This window comes from Drosophila busckii, chromosome 3L (genome assembly GCF_011750605.1).
Source record: "Drosophila busckii strain San Diego stock center, stock number 13000-0081.31 chromosome 3L, ASM1175060v1, whole genome shotgun sequence".
Lineage (NCBI taxonomy): Eukaryota > Metazoa > Arthropoda > Insecta > Diptera > Drosophilidae > Drosophila > Drosophila busckii.
Genome location: NC_046606.1, coordinates 20,125,580 through 20,139,323, shown reverse-complemented (window position 1 = coordinate 20,139,323; position 13,744 = coordinate 20,125,580). Strand labels below are relative to the sequence as shown.

At 38.8% G+C, this 13,744-nt stretch overlaps 1 protein-coding gene across 12 annotated transcripts in view; it reads left to right on the top strand.

The window, feature by feature from the left end:
* The window catches only part of LOC108598627 (CUGBP Elav-like family member 4), a 138,059-nt gene that overhangs the window by 64,777 nt on the left and 59,538 nt on the right, over window positions 1–13,744 (top strand). For 4 of the 12 annotated variants that reach the window (XM_033293633.1, XM_033293630.1, XM_033293631.1 and 1 more), the window contains one exon: window positions 3,445–3,579. The exons of 5 other annotated variants lie outside the window; for them this stretch is intronic. In XM_033293633.1, coding sequence (XP_033149524.1) covers window positions 3,445–3,579 — 135 coding nt within the window. Of the gene's footprint in view, window positions 1–3,444; window positions 3,580–12,230; window positions 12,282–13,744 lie in introns of all 12 variants that reach the window. 3 more of the 12 variants (XM_033293629.1, XM_033293627.1, XM_033293634.1) reach the window with 1 other exon arrangement.

Below are 13,744 nucleotides of genomic sequence, written 5' to 3'. Positions count from 1 at the left end.
CTGACTGACTGACTGACAATAAAATGGAATCGCCTGCAGCTAGCAGACAATCGTCCTGGAGGGGGCGTGGCACTAGCGTATTGATGGACAGTCAAGACTTGAGCGTAAACATAAGTTGGCGAAATATTGTGCAATTGATTTGAATTCATTGACAATTCAATTTGCCGATGAGTGTCAATTATATATTTATGAAACTAGTTAATGTTGCACAGACAGCAATCAATCATAAGCTCAACACATTAATCAAATGCATATACGCACTTGACTTCAAAATTGTCACTTTTAAAATGCTCACATGCCTTGCAAGCTAATGTGATTATGCCTAAGTAATTAGTTTATAAATAATTCATAGTGAAATAAACAAATGTGCAGTCAGTAATTAAGGCTGTCTGCAGTTGCTTTTGTGTTTATGCTAAACAAATGTTATGGTAGTCTCTAGCCTGGCTCTAAAATAATTAATAACTTTAATGCCTGTTTGCTTTTGCTTAGCAAACATAATCTGATTAGACATAGTTTTCCAGCTACGAATTGCTCTTGCTGGCATTAGCTGCTAAGCTGTGAAAATGCATGGAGTATTTATTTGTTTGCTTAATGATTTATTGGCAAAGCTGCTTGGCAAAGCTCGAAATTCAAGTAGCGAGCTGTATAACTTTATTCAGCTCACAATTCCCCTTGCTCTTTAGCACCTATGCAAATAGCCTTCACTTGACTGCCTGCCTGCCTGCCTGAGCTAAAAGCAGCTAATCCTCAGACGCTCATTAGCAGCCATTAAATGTCAATTTACATGTCAATTGGCAAAAGTGGGCAGCCAAAAAAAAGCTACAAGCTGCACATGAGTTTTGAGCTTTGTCAGCGATTTTTGTTTTCTGCTTTACTTTCGTGTGTTTTTTTCCCCCACTCACTTGTATAATTTATAGACGCGACAGACGCGCTGGGCAGGACCGCTGGCCTTTTGCACCTTTTGGCAAACATTTAAAACACAATTACTTGTCTAGAGCGCATTTCGAGCTGACTGCGCTGGAGGCCAGTTGCCAGCAAAGATAAGCCAAAACATAACATGCAACAATTAGTGACTATGACTATGGCTATGACTATGGCGATGACTGTGTCTGAGTCTGAGTCTGTGTCTCTGTCTGGAATCCTGAGTCTGCAGCCGGCTGACGAGAGTGGCCATGTGGTTAACTAATTTAATTTTGTTGCCTTTTTTCTCGTTCTATTTGTGGCGCTCAAGAGCATGAAAGACAACGACACGTTAATGACTTCTTTTGCCTTGGCAACAGTCAAGGCATAAAGACACCCACACTTACTCACACTCAGACTCACACACACACACACACGCACACACACATGGCGCAAGGACAAGCTGAAGCACAAGCAGCTGGATCAGCACACTAAAAAGAGCCACTTAACTTGTCTATATGAGAGCCTAATGGCCTTTAATATTATTTTCACTGCCTTTGGCCTGGCCTGGCCTGGGCTTTGGCTGCAGCTCAAAAGGGAATCACTGAAAATTGTGTGCATTTTATGCCGTCGTCGTACGACGCCACAGCCGCCACCTGTGCCTGGGTAATTGTAGAAAATTGCTGCAACGGCGGCTAAACATTGTGCAAATCCTTTTTTTCGCTCAGCTCTATGGCTGAGCGGGTCTGCCAGCCTCAGCCCTTTCAATTTGAATTTGTTTTGCTTTCTTTTGTTTTGTGTGGTGTCGTGTTGTGTTCTTTTGTCTGCTTTTTGGCGTCGGCAACTGTTAACAGCCAGTTGAACTATGCCATTTCATATGTATGTATGGTGGACGCCTGTAAGCATACTGCACTATTTTTACATCACCTTTAGTCCCAAGTTACCTTTTGGGTTTTACCACGTGCTTTACATTTTTATTAAGCTTGGCCCCCGAAACCCTTTTGTGTGGCCTCTTGTTTAGCATGCCACTGGCGTTGTTTGGCTTATTGCACGTGCTTAGCTTCAGTTGGGCACAAATGCCATTAGGCTTACACCCTGCACAAGACAATTGCCTGCTCGGCAGCTTGCGTGCTCGCCTGCTTGCCTGCCCTGCAGGCCAATGTAGTCAGCACGGCCGGCTAACGTGCTGTATTAGTTATTTTCTACTTCGATTGCGTTTGCCACTTTAACAGCGACAACAAGAGTACTTTTTTCTCTGGTATGTGCCAAGCGTGTTGGCAATTATTGAACGCTCAATTTTCGATATACGATCTGGCGTGGCTTAGGCCCAGATGCTGTGGATGCGAAAGTATGTGTAAAGTATGCGAAAGTTTGTGTGACGCAAGGCGTATACTTAATATTTATGCACTGTCTAAGTTCTTATTATAAAATCTTAAGCTAGTCTCCCTATAAACTGCTTTAAATCTTTACTCTATTTACATATAAGCAAATAAACAATTATATACACTTAGACCATATATTTTCCAAGTAGTGGCTAAAACTGTTATTACCTTTTAATGTCTATATTAAAACTGTAGCTCTGTTGTGCGTGATAAGTTAATACGTATGTCTGTATGTACGTATGTGTGTGACTTTATATTGTGTTTCTATATCAAAAAAAAACATTTAGCTATTTGTAACATTGCCTTACGGCCTTTTCCATTTTGTAACTTGTAAGTTAAAAAAAAAAAAGAATTTTTACTAAATATCACCCATTTTTATCTTCTTTTCTTTCCTTTTTATGTAACACTTGTTCGTGCTCTATATGAAAACAAAACATTTACATAATTGAAATCTAAAAAATATATATCACATCAAAATTGGCAAAATTGGAATACTGACATATTAATTTTATTTTATTTTGAATTTAATTAAATTTTGCAACGCAACACTAAAAACAATTTATTTTTCCTTGGCATTTATTGCGAATGCCTCAAATTTTCCCCAAATTTTCCCCTCATTAATAAATGTTGTAATTGTATTTCCTTTGGTGTCAAAAAATCCAACAACCAACACCATACAAAAAAAAAAAAATAAAATAATTATTCAATAAATTTGTTTACTAAATGTTGTTGCTTTATAAACTTGATTTCCGTTAATTTAATCGTAATTCTGCGCTTGTTACAAAAACGTTTAAAATTGATTCTGAATTATGAAATTTATTAATGTGCCTGCTGCGTTCTCGTTAATCGTTACAAAAATATATCGTAATGTGTAACTCTGTTGCATTTACATCTCTATATATGACACATATATACTATAACGTTCATATGGCCGTCATTTTTTATTTTTATTTTTATTTACTCTTTGCTCTTCTTTCGACATTTCATTTTACTTTTCATTAATTTTCTCGCCATGCAATTCTAATGCTATGGCCCTTCAAATTCATTTCTTGTTTATTTTGATCACACATGCCACTCTTCCATTTTGCTGCCTTTTTTGATAAATATAAATAAACTTGTAAAACAAAATTTATAAAAAAAAAAAAAAAAAACGAAAATACAGAGCATTTAGATCGCAAGCTGTTCGTAGGCATGCTCAGCAAACTACAAACCGAAGATGATGTTAGACAAATATTTCATCCGTTCGGCAATATAGAGGAGTGCACTATATTACGTGGCCCGGACGGTGCTAGTAAAGGTGAGTACGCAAACACTTATATTTAAACCAATTATATACTTTTTTCTTGATATTACGTATACGTAACGTGTTTGAGCTCGTTATTTGTTGTTTGCCAGTTTAATATTGTGTTGACGTTTGTTTGAAACTAGTCCTAAATTCATACGTAGTGATAAACCAAAGCGACTATTATATAAGCATTACATACGTAATTCCAATTATTACAACATATACACCGCGAATATACATTATGTAAAACATTTTCCTGTGTGGGTTTCCCTGGGATTGCAGAATGCAGTTTACTGCTTCTCACGATACTGTATTAGATAATAATACCTATACTCCAGGATGAATGTTCTGATTAATCAGTTCAGTTGATAATCCTAATGAAGTCAAGTTCAAAATTTACACCAGGTGGTACGAGAAAATCAGTGTTTACTATGTCGATATTATGACTAATGATGATTTCATAAATTTTGATAATATAATCGATTTATTTTCCAATTGATTGTATTGTTCGCTGTCCGATTCTTGATATAAGTAGTTGGAAATAATATCTTCCAGAAGCTTGTAATGCACATAGTCTTCAGAAATTGCTGTGTTTAGAGATGGCGTTAGTAACTATTTCGACGGAACTAAGTGTCTTTTATCACATATGCAGGAATCCTAATATTTAAACTTTTTAGAGAGTAAAATCTTTTATTACTTTCAATTATATAAGACTGGCTCTGTCTGTCAGATTTCCGCAAAAATTCGTCTCTTCATGACTTCTTAATCTATATTACAATTGCTTCCCAACTAAGGATTTGCTTGCATTGACTCACACCGATTTCATTTTATTCTGCCCCCCGAAATTTGACTAAAATCTATGACTCTAAGAAAAAGATTGTTTATTAAAAACTTCAATTGCTCTGATTCTAAGTCCAATGAACATATTTCTTCTGGAATTGGTTAGCTGATAATGCCCTAGCTGTATATATAATACTCATACATATTTTGTGTGTGCGTGCGTATTGGGCACATTTTAGCAGCTGTGCAACGAACCAAATAATCATCACAAGCATAACCATAACAATTACACAGCTTGGCAGCAGAAGCAGCAATGTTGCCCTAGAGCTTGTGGCATAAAATAAAAATCGGGTAAACAGTTCAATTAAACTTGTTTGCTTTTGGCCCACAGTGCTTGCTGCTCGTTTCACACGCTGGCCATTTGCATTTATGTGCACAAACTCACACCAACATACACACACACAGAGCCAGAATAAACAACGAAGAAAGCATAAAAAGCGGAGAAAAAAAGTTTCGTTTGTTTTAATATGCAAGTAACTTTTTTAACAATAACATTTCATTTTATTATGTCAAAAGTTTTGGTTTTGCGTTTTACAAACAGTCACACACATACACAGCCATGCACATTTACACCAGTGCGTATGTGTGTGTGTATTTATTTTGCTTACATTTGCAACATTTGACTGGCGATGTTGACTGTTGCCTATTGTTGTATGTTAATGTTTGTTATTGTTGTGCTTTTGTTGCCATTTATTGTTGCCGTGTTGATATGCATGAGAGAGCGCCCAGCAGCTGTACACAAGTGGGCGTGGCAGATGGCCTTTGTCAGTCGAAAATTAGAACAACAAGCAAACTTGCTACAAAAAAAAAAAAAAATGTTCAGAGAGAGAATGTTTTGCAATTTAATTTAGGCATGTGTAAAGTGAATTATGACGTAGCATATTTTGGTGAGACTCTCATTTCCACAATAACACAATCATTCATTCAATTGGCACAAATCAAATTTCTGTCGAATTTGCCAAGCTGAGCCCGTAAATATGAAAATATTTCATTCCTTACAAATGCTGACAAACCGGCTATTTATTTAATTCGTAGCGTCGCTCACGTACATTTCTTGTTTTTATTTTCATATTTTTGTTAGTCAAGTCCTAAGACAAGCCAAAGCCTTGTCGTTGTCGCCCTTCGACAGGCAAAAGTTCAAAGCCGCGAAAACTGTCAGTTGCTGTGGTTGTTGTGGCTCCGGCTCTGGCTGTGGATGTGGATGTGGCGCTGATGACGCCAACATATCATTCTTCATTAAAATGCGCTTCAAAGTCAGTCAGGAGTCAGGCAGTGGAAGTTCGTTTGGGTGGAATGACAGGGCGCTAGTCTACAGTGTAAGTGCCAAAATCCATCAACGTCAATTTTTTTCGCGTTGCGGCGAATTATATTCAAAGAAAATCGAGTTCAGTAATGTAGCCGAGAAAAGGGGGCAGCGTTTGGCAAATCAAATGTGTAAACGGCGGCAGCGGCGGCGCGAGCAAGTAATGAAGGCAAGAGACTGAATGAATGACTGACTGACTGACTGACTGACTGACTGGCGAACGAACTAAGCGAAATGTATGCAAATGATGATGCATGTGGCGGCAAATGTGGTGACGAGGTAAAAAGTTGTGGGTGGTTCAAGAGCAGCATGTGAACAACAATAACACAGCTAAAGTGCTGCCTGCATGTGTGTGGCAGTGGGTGGTGTGGCTTGAGGTGGCTGCTAAGTCTGTCTGACAGGCAACAGGAATAAGCGCAACCATCATGTTAAATTATGCAAATTCGATTTCAGTGAGTGAATGAAACGAAACGAAACGAATCGCAACGAATGAGGCGGGCCTGGGAACTGACTTTGAAACTTTGCCAGCCGAACCAGCAACAAAACACAAAGCCAACTGCCTGACTAACTGACTGACTGAAGGGCAACGTATGTGTGTTGCATGTGTTGCAAAATTTTTACAGCTTGACAATGGCTGAGCCTGCTCAGGCTTACAAGTCCGTGTGGTGACAGGCTGTCTCTCAGTCCTGGGCTCATTTGATTAGAATATTCATGCATGCACTTCATTGTGATCAAGGCGAGATGGCTGCCGACTGTCGACTGCCGGCTGCGTCTTGTCATCTGTGCAATCAACACAACTGCCTGCCTGCCTGCCTGCCTGCCTCCCTGTCTGCTGTTGCACTCTTTATGCGCCTGCTATGATGGCGTTAATCAAACTTTCTATATATGAGCAACAAACGGCCATCAAGTGGCAGCGTACCCAACGTGGCAGCGTGGCAACATGCTGCTAAACATTTGCATAAGTAGCAGTCCCAACGAGTGCTACTCCTGTTGCTGACAGACGGACTGAACGGCCGACAGACCGACCAGAACGCCTGGCATAAGTTGACGTCGGCTCAAGAATCCATTTGTTGCCAGCAGGTGGATGGCCACTCTGCTCGTGGCCTTGTTGCAAGCGAGTTATCGATCATTAAGCCTAACCACTTGCCACTTGCCACGTCATGCGGCTGTCATTAGGTAATTGCAGCCAACGCACTTGCTGCCAACTAAACGAAAAGTCAAGTGGCAAGCCATGAAACGAGCTTAGAGGGAAGTAGTTTGTGCCTAAATCGCTTTAGTATGTGCAACTTGATGGGCCGAACCGCATTCTTCAGCGAATGTCAATTGAATTAAAATGTAGTTAAAGTCAAAATTAATTTGAAATGTCTCGCTTTGTCAAATTAACTTTTAATTGGCACGAAATGCAGACCCTGAAGCTGAGCAGCTGACGCAGCTTATGCATCTGACACACAAAAACAAATTTCAATTAATAACACTCACACACACATACGCACACTCTTATATAATTGGCATCATAGACAGACGCTACTTGAACTGACAACGACTACAACAACAACAACAACAGCAGCACCCAACTATGTATAGACTTGTATATCAAATGCATTGTGCTCAGTAGCGCCAAAAGCCCCATAAATGCGAATAATTAATGTGACATTTTCGGCGTAATTGAGGCAGCTATGCAGCGCACACCCCACAATGAGTGTGTGAGTATGTGTGTGTGTGTGATTTTCAAAGCATTCCACAAACTGCCTGGCATGCCAAGTGGCAACTGGGCTTCTACAATGCGCTGCAGCAATGCATTGAAGCCTGGGCTAATTGAATTTTGCACATTTCCAGCGAGTCGAGCCGAGCCTGCGGTTTTGCCTTATTGTGCAACCCACAAAACTATGCAACAGCTTTGCCCTGTGGGTGGCTGAGAGGTGGCTGATTTGGCGTAGCAGCTAAAGTCCGGGAAAATTTATTGCTTGCGAAAAATATAAGTAGCAGCGTAATTGCCGTGAGTGGCAAACAAACTTTTTTAATACCCTCCACCAGGCAAGCAAAAGCTTTGCTGCTAACTTTCCAATGACAGTTTAAGTTGTTTTGCGGGTGCCACTCTCACAGTCCTGCCCAACACACACACACACATACACACACACCTGGCTGTTTGGCCAGCGTAATATTGTATTTTATGTTTGATAGGCATAACAGCTAAACACACACACATACACACAAACATTTTGTCAGCCAAAGCTGCCGTTGCCGTTGCCGTTGCCGCCTCCGCTCTTCACTTCCTTACATATCATCATTTCATTTCAATTTCAATTTATATGAGCAAAGTTTTATGAAGTGCATGTCAAGCTGACTTTCGCTCGCTCGTTCTCTCTTTCCCTGTCGCGCTTCAAACTCTGTGCATTTATTAAATTTCATTTCATTTTCATGCTGCGAAAAACTCTGCCTCATGTTTATTTTACAGCACTCAGCTGCGCTAAAAACTTCTAACAAGTGCTGATTGAGTACTGGACCGGACACAGTACAAAAAACAAAAAAAAAAAAAAAAAAACAAAAACAGAAAAATGTTGTCAAACAACGAGTATAATAAAACGACAAGTGAAAAATGTTGTAAAAATGCAATTGAATTTAACGCTGATGACATGTGCTTAATTTTTACTCGCGCACAGATTTGCATTTTAATTTGTTGTATATTTAATAAGTTGGGTAAGGCCAGCGCATAAATGTTTAACAAAATATAAATGAATAAATTGCAATTAAAAGCCCGAGCGAGTTTTTAAATTCTTTTAATTGTAACTTAATAGTGCAGCACATAATTGAACTCTGTGTAAATTTCTAGTAATTAAATACATTTCTGTAGGATGAGGATGACAGTGGACAGGAGCAGGCTAACATGCAGCTGAACATAAAATAAAGAGAGTAGTTTAACGTAGAGAGAGAGAGACACGAGTTGAGAGTTAAGATCGTTTGCGCTTTGAGCATTCCATTACACTATATATAACCCCTTTAATTTGATTTAATTTAACTTAGGTTGCATACCCCAACCCAATTAATAATAATAAATATTTGCAGTAACCAAACCCTTCATTTACAAGTTTTAAGCTTAAAGCTTATCACAAACTGTCACTGGGGCGCTATAAATCTAATGTATGCAGAGACTTGGCTTGTGTATAAAAAACACCCGCAGGCATCATAAAGCTGGTTGGCTTAATGCGCCTTAATTAAAATGAAACCCAATGCTTAACGCTCAACGAGCTGCCACACAGCAGTTGCAACAGCAACAGCCAGAGCAGTGCAGTCAATACTATACACAACCACAACTGCACATAACTATTTATTGTATGAGCGAACAAAAATATTAAGAAAAATCTTGGTAGTAATAATAATGTAAGTTGTGGCATAAGCTCATAAGTGCCATTTAAGCCAGTCGCCCTTGTCGCTGCTGCTGCTGCTGCTGGCACTGCCTTTTGCCAGCCTGCCACAAGCTGGACTACTTACTGCACAAGCTGGCATTAAAATACATATCAAAAGGCACAACGCGAACTTTTGCCATAGACCAGCCAAAACCAAGCCAAAAATATCCAAAAACTTTGCCGTCACAAGTTCTTTGTGCGTATGTTTGTATGTGTGTGCTCAGCTGTTTAATGCAGCTTAAATTTAATTGCAATTTAGCAAAAGTTTAGCTCAAGCCTCAACTAACCGCAAATAAAATGAATCAAAACCACACATAGGAGACGCCAATAAATTTTTATCACACACACACACGCATTCTCAAAGGCGAACGCCTGCTGCTTAGTGCTAATTAACATGCAACACGCCCCCAAAACTAAACATATATGCAACACATTGCAGAGGTCAAACCAATTAAAACTACACACACTTAAAGAGCGAAAGAGAGAAAGAGAAATGGGGACCTCATGTTTGAGGCAGAGTCGTAAAAGCCACAACATTTATAACTTATGCTTATGAATAGCGAAAAAGCAGACAAGTGTACATACATATAAGGTACGCAATATATTTACAAGTTGTTGTGATTCAAAGTCGACAGTCAAATGCGCTTATGGCAGCAGTTAGAGAAGATTTTGCTAAGAAGCGCTCGGGTGTTAAATTTCTAATCTAGGACTGTTTAACTTTTAGAGAACTCAATTCTACCAATAATGTAAAATAAATATTCATAGTAAGCACTTAATAAACTCACTATATACATATGTTTATTAGTAATAAATTGATTGCAATAAAATCTTTTCACTTATTACGGCACTGTTCCTACCAAAATGACCGATTGCTTGATCCACGAGTTGGTAATTGTTATCAACTTATGTGGGGGTTACTCAATAGCCTTATAACAAGACGAAGCGATCGTACTACAGTCTTATTATTGAAAAAGCCTCAATAACAATAAAAATATATTTTGAAATGAAATATGAAATGAACATTTATTAAAAAATGAATTTTATTTCTTGATATGGTGCTAATTAAATTTTTTGCTTACATAAATATTATTCTAACTCACACTCTAAATTTGTATTGCAAATTTTTCCCACTAATTTGCCTTTTCTATACATAAATTTATAAATATTTATAGAAGGCGTTCAGCTTGGTCCACCAGCTGCTAACCAACTCGCAGTACACATTTTTAAGGTACAAGTGGCGAGAGTCCCCAGCACGTAGCATGCCTCAATTTCGTTTCATTATGTGGCCATGTGGCAGCAAGTGTGCTTTATTAACACATTTCGCAACTGCAGCTGTGTGTGTGTGTGTGTGTATATATTAATATATGTACGCTACATTTATAGCTATACATGTACATAACTTTTTTAATACCAGTCGCAAGCAAGTATAAAATGCTGTGGGCTGTCGAGTGTCGACTTTCGGCTTTAGTTGTAATAGTTTAATAAAGTAGTAAAGCTGAGGAAATTAAATTTGACCGCACACCGGCGCTGGCCCAGAGCACAGTGGTCATGGTCGTGGTCCTGGTCCTGGTCTCTGGGCTTATTTCCGCCGCAGACAAACTTTCTACATGATCCAAGAACAAAACAAAAAAAAAACAAAAAGCCCGCTAAAATTATACCAAAGCGTAGCATAGCGTAGTGTAGGGGAAACCCTTGTTTTGAGGCTTTTACTCAGTTTTGTTTCCTTGGCTTGTCAATAAAAATGTCCAAAAAGTTTGTGGCCTAACTAGAGCCGGTTGAAAAGGGTTGCTCCAACTACTTACTAAACATGTGTATCTGTATGTATGTGGAGCAGGTGGAGGGTGTGAGTAAGGAGACCCAGCTCTAACAGCTTGTTTATTAAAGCCAGTTTGCTATTTTGGCTGAATTTAATTAACTGAGCTGAGCGCTTCTCGCCGCTGGCATTAATAAAAGATTACTGGCATGCCTTATTGGCCACGAAGTATGCCACTTTAGATATTTGTTTCACTTTGGTGGATTATTGAAAAATTAATGCAATAACCGTTGGAGTATAATATATAAATATATATTTATATATACATATCTTGTCTATATGTATACCATATGCTCTAGCCTGTTGTGAATTGAATTGAGCGCAATTAGGCGAAAGTGAAATTGACAGCGAGCTTGACTATAATGTTTATTGATGTGCCTATATACACTTACACTTACACACACACACACAAGCACAACGCAAATTGTGTTTATGAACAGCTGCTGCCTAAAGGTAGGCTTTCATTTTTTTTTGCGCGTTTTTGGTGTCTGTGTGTGTGTATAGGCATTTTCTTAATAAGCGCTCTGCCAACAGCTGGCTTAGACTGCTGGTGCTGTTGTTGATGCTACTGCTTCTTCTTCTTCTTCTTCTTATTAAATGCCAGATAACGGTATATGGTAGCCCTGCCACCTGTCAGCAGCACATATTTTGTTATTATCAGTTTAGCCAGCCCAAGTGTGTGCTATATACATATTCTGTAGCTCATTTTCTAGCTCATTGCCAGGCTAACGGGGAGTTAGGGCGGGCAGAAGTTGGCGCTAAATTAATTTATTCCACTTTTGTTGTTAGACAATATCCTTTCGACTTGCGCGTTACGGGATACCAAACAACAACAGCCGTCGCGCAAGCATTTTAATGAAAATGAAAATGTCTAAAGGCAACGCCAGCCACTGTGTATGTATGTGTGTATATGTTATCCTTTTTCAAAGCCATGCCAAGCAATAATACAATATAAAACCCAGCTAAGCTAAGGCAGCGTCAAGTGTCGACAGTATACTTACTTACAAGACTTTGGCCGTCAGGCTCAGGCCATAAGGCAAATACATGGGGTGTCTATGTATGCGTCGGTGTGTCTTTGTGTGTGTGTGTTTAAGTGCTAATAAGCAAAACATATTTTGAGGCGAGTTTGAACAAATTTACTAAACATGCCCGTGTACAGTTGTGTCTCTTATGGCAACAGCTTTGGTTGACTATCTGAATTGGAAATTAAAGCTAATTTATTTGTAAGCTTAAGCCAGATATTGTATATTTTAAATAGACATTGAAAAGCAACCTTTACTCATTTATTGTATTTTATTTTTAGGTAAGTGCCCAAGGCCTCATCAACACATCAAGACACGTAAAGCACGTGGCGGTAAGCAGCAGTCTAACAAATACTTTTGTGTCTCAAAGTATTAAGCCAAGCAACTCATTTAATTGCTTTAACGCAAAATGCAGAGCACTGTATTTAAAAATGAGCTTTAATTTATGCATAGAATATTGCCTTAACTTAGAGAAGTGGCGTGCTTAGCTTGCTATTTGCAGTTATTGGCTGCACTCAATCAAAAATCACATGACCATGTTCTTGGGTACTCACAATAAGAAAAAAAAATTCAGAAAAAGCACTGCATACATACAGGCGCCAGTTGCATGTGAATCAAATGTAATTAAAACTCGATATACTTGTTTGCGCAAAATGCCCACAGAGACTCGACATGTACAACAGCGAGCAAGTTGAAGCAAAGCTGAGGCTTGATCGAAAACATACGCATACACACACACACACGACTATGATCCAAAAATCATCATCAACATCATCATGGGCAACAATATTTGACGCAAATTTAAACTTCAATTTAAATTTTTGGTTAGTTTTGCACGTACTCAACGCTTCGTGTATTTTTGCACACACACTCACACATGAATTCAACTGTGCAATTTATACATTAAATGCAAATTAATGTTGCTTTTTAGCACCCATGATGGCCAGAGCTCATCATAGAGCCCAACAAAAAAGATTCTCTGTTGTTGCCACATTCTAGTTTTGTTGTCCATGCTACTTTGCAACAATGAAGATTTATAAATGCATACAAAAATTCAAACGTTCAGCTGGCCCTCACAAATAGTATTAGGCCCAAGCATAGCGCCAACAATTTCAGGGAGAGATGGATCATGTTTGCTGATCTTGCAGTCTTCTACTCAGAGTTCAAACTTAATTACCAAGCTAGTACAGCCTTTGAATTAATAGTCTAAGCAGGTTTAAAATGCAAATCAAAATACTTAATAAACTTATATTTAAGCTGTAGCTTCTCCTGCTGCAGTTGTTATTTGTTGTGCACAATTGTTATGATTGTATAACTTATGCCAATCAGAGAACAAAATATTTTAGCTTTTGCTTAAATTAAATAAGCGCCACAGAGCAACAAAAGCAGGAACAACAATATGGCACACTCAAGCGTAAAGCGTAACAAAATTCAATATCGCTTTTAATTGCATGTTGCCCAGGCAACGTCAGCAACAGCAGCAGCAGCAACATCAACAACATCAACAACAACAGCAACAACAATAAAATGACAGACATTTTAAGCCCCGATGCAAACTGAGCTGTTGAGTTTCGGTATGAGTTTTTGATGATGGTTGGTTGGCTGGTTGGCTGGTTGGCTGGCAGGCAGGCTGGCTAGCCACTTATGTAAGCCAAAGTCTGTCTGCGTGCGGGCGGGCGGGAGCAATGTTAGACACGGGCGGAGCGCTTGTTGTTGCAAGCAAACCTGTAATTTAGCAAAATGTTATGTAAACTTTAAATCGAGTTATGCATTTTAATTGGTTGTTGTACAATAT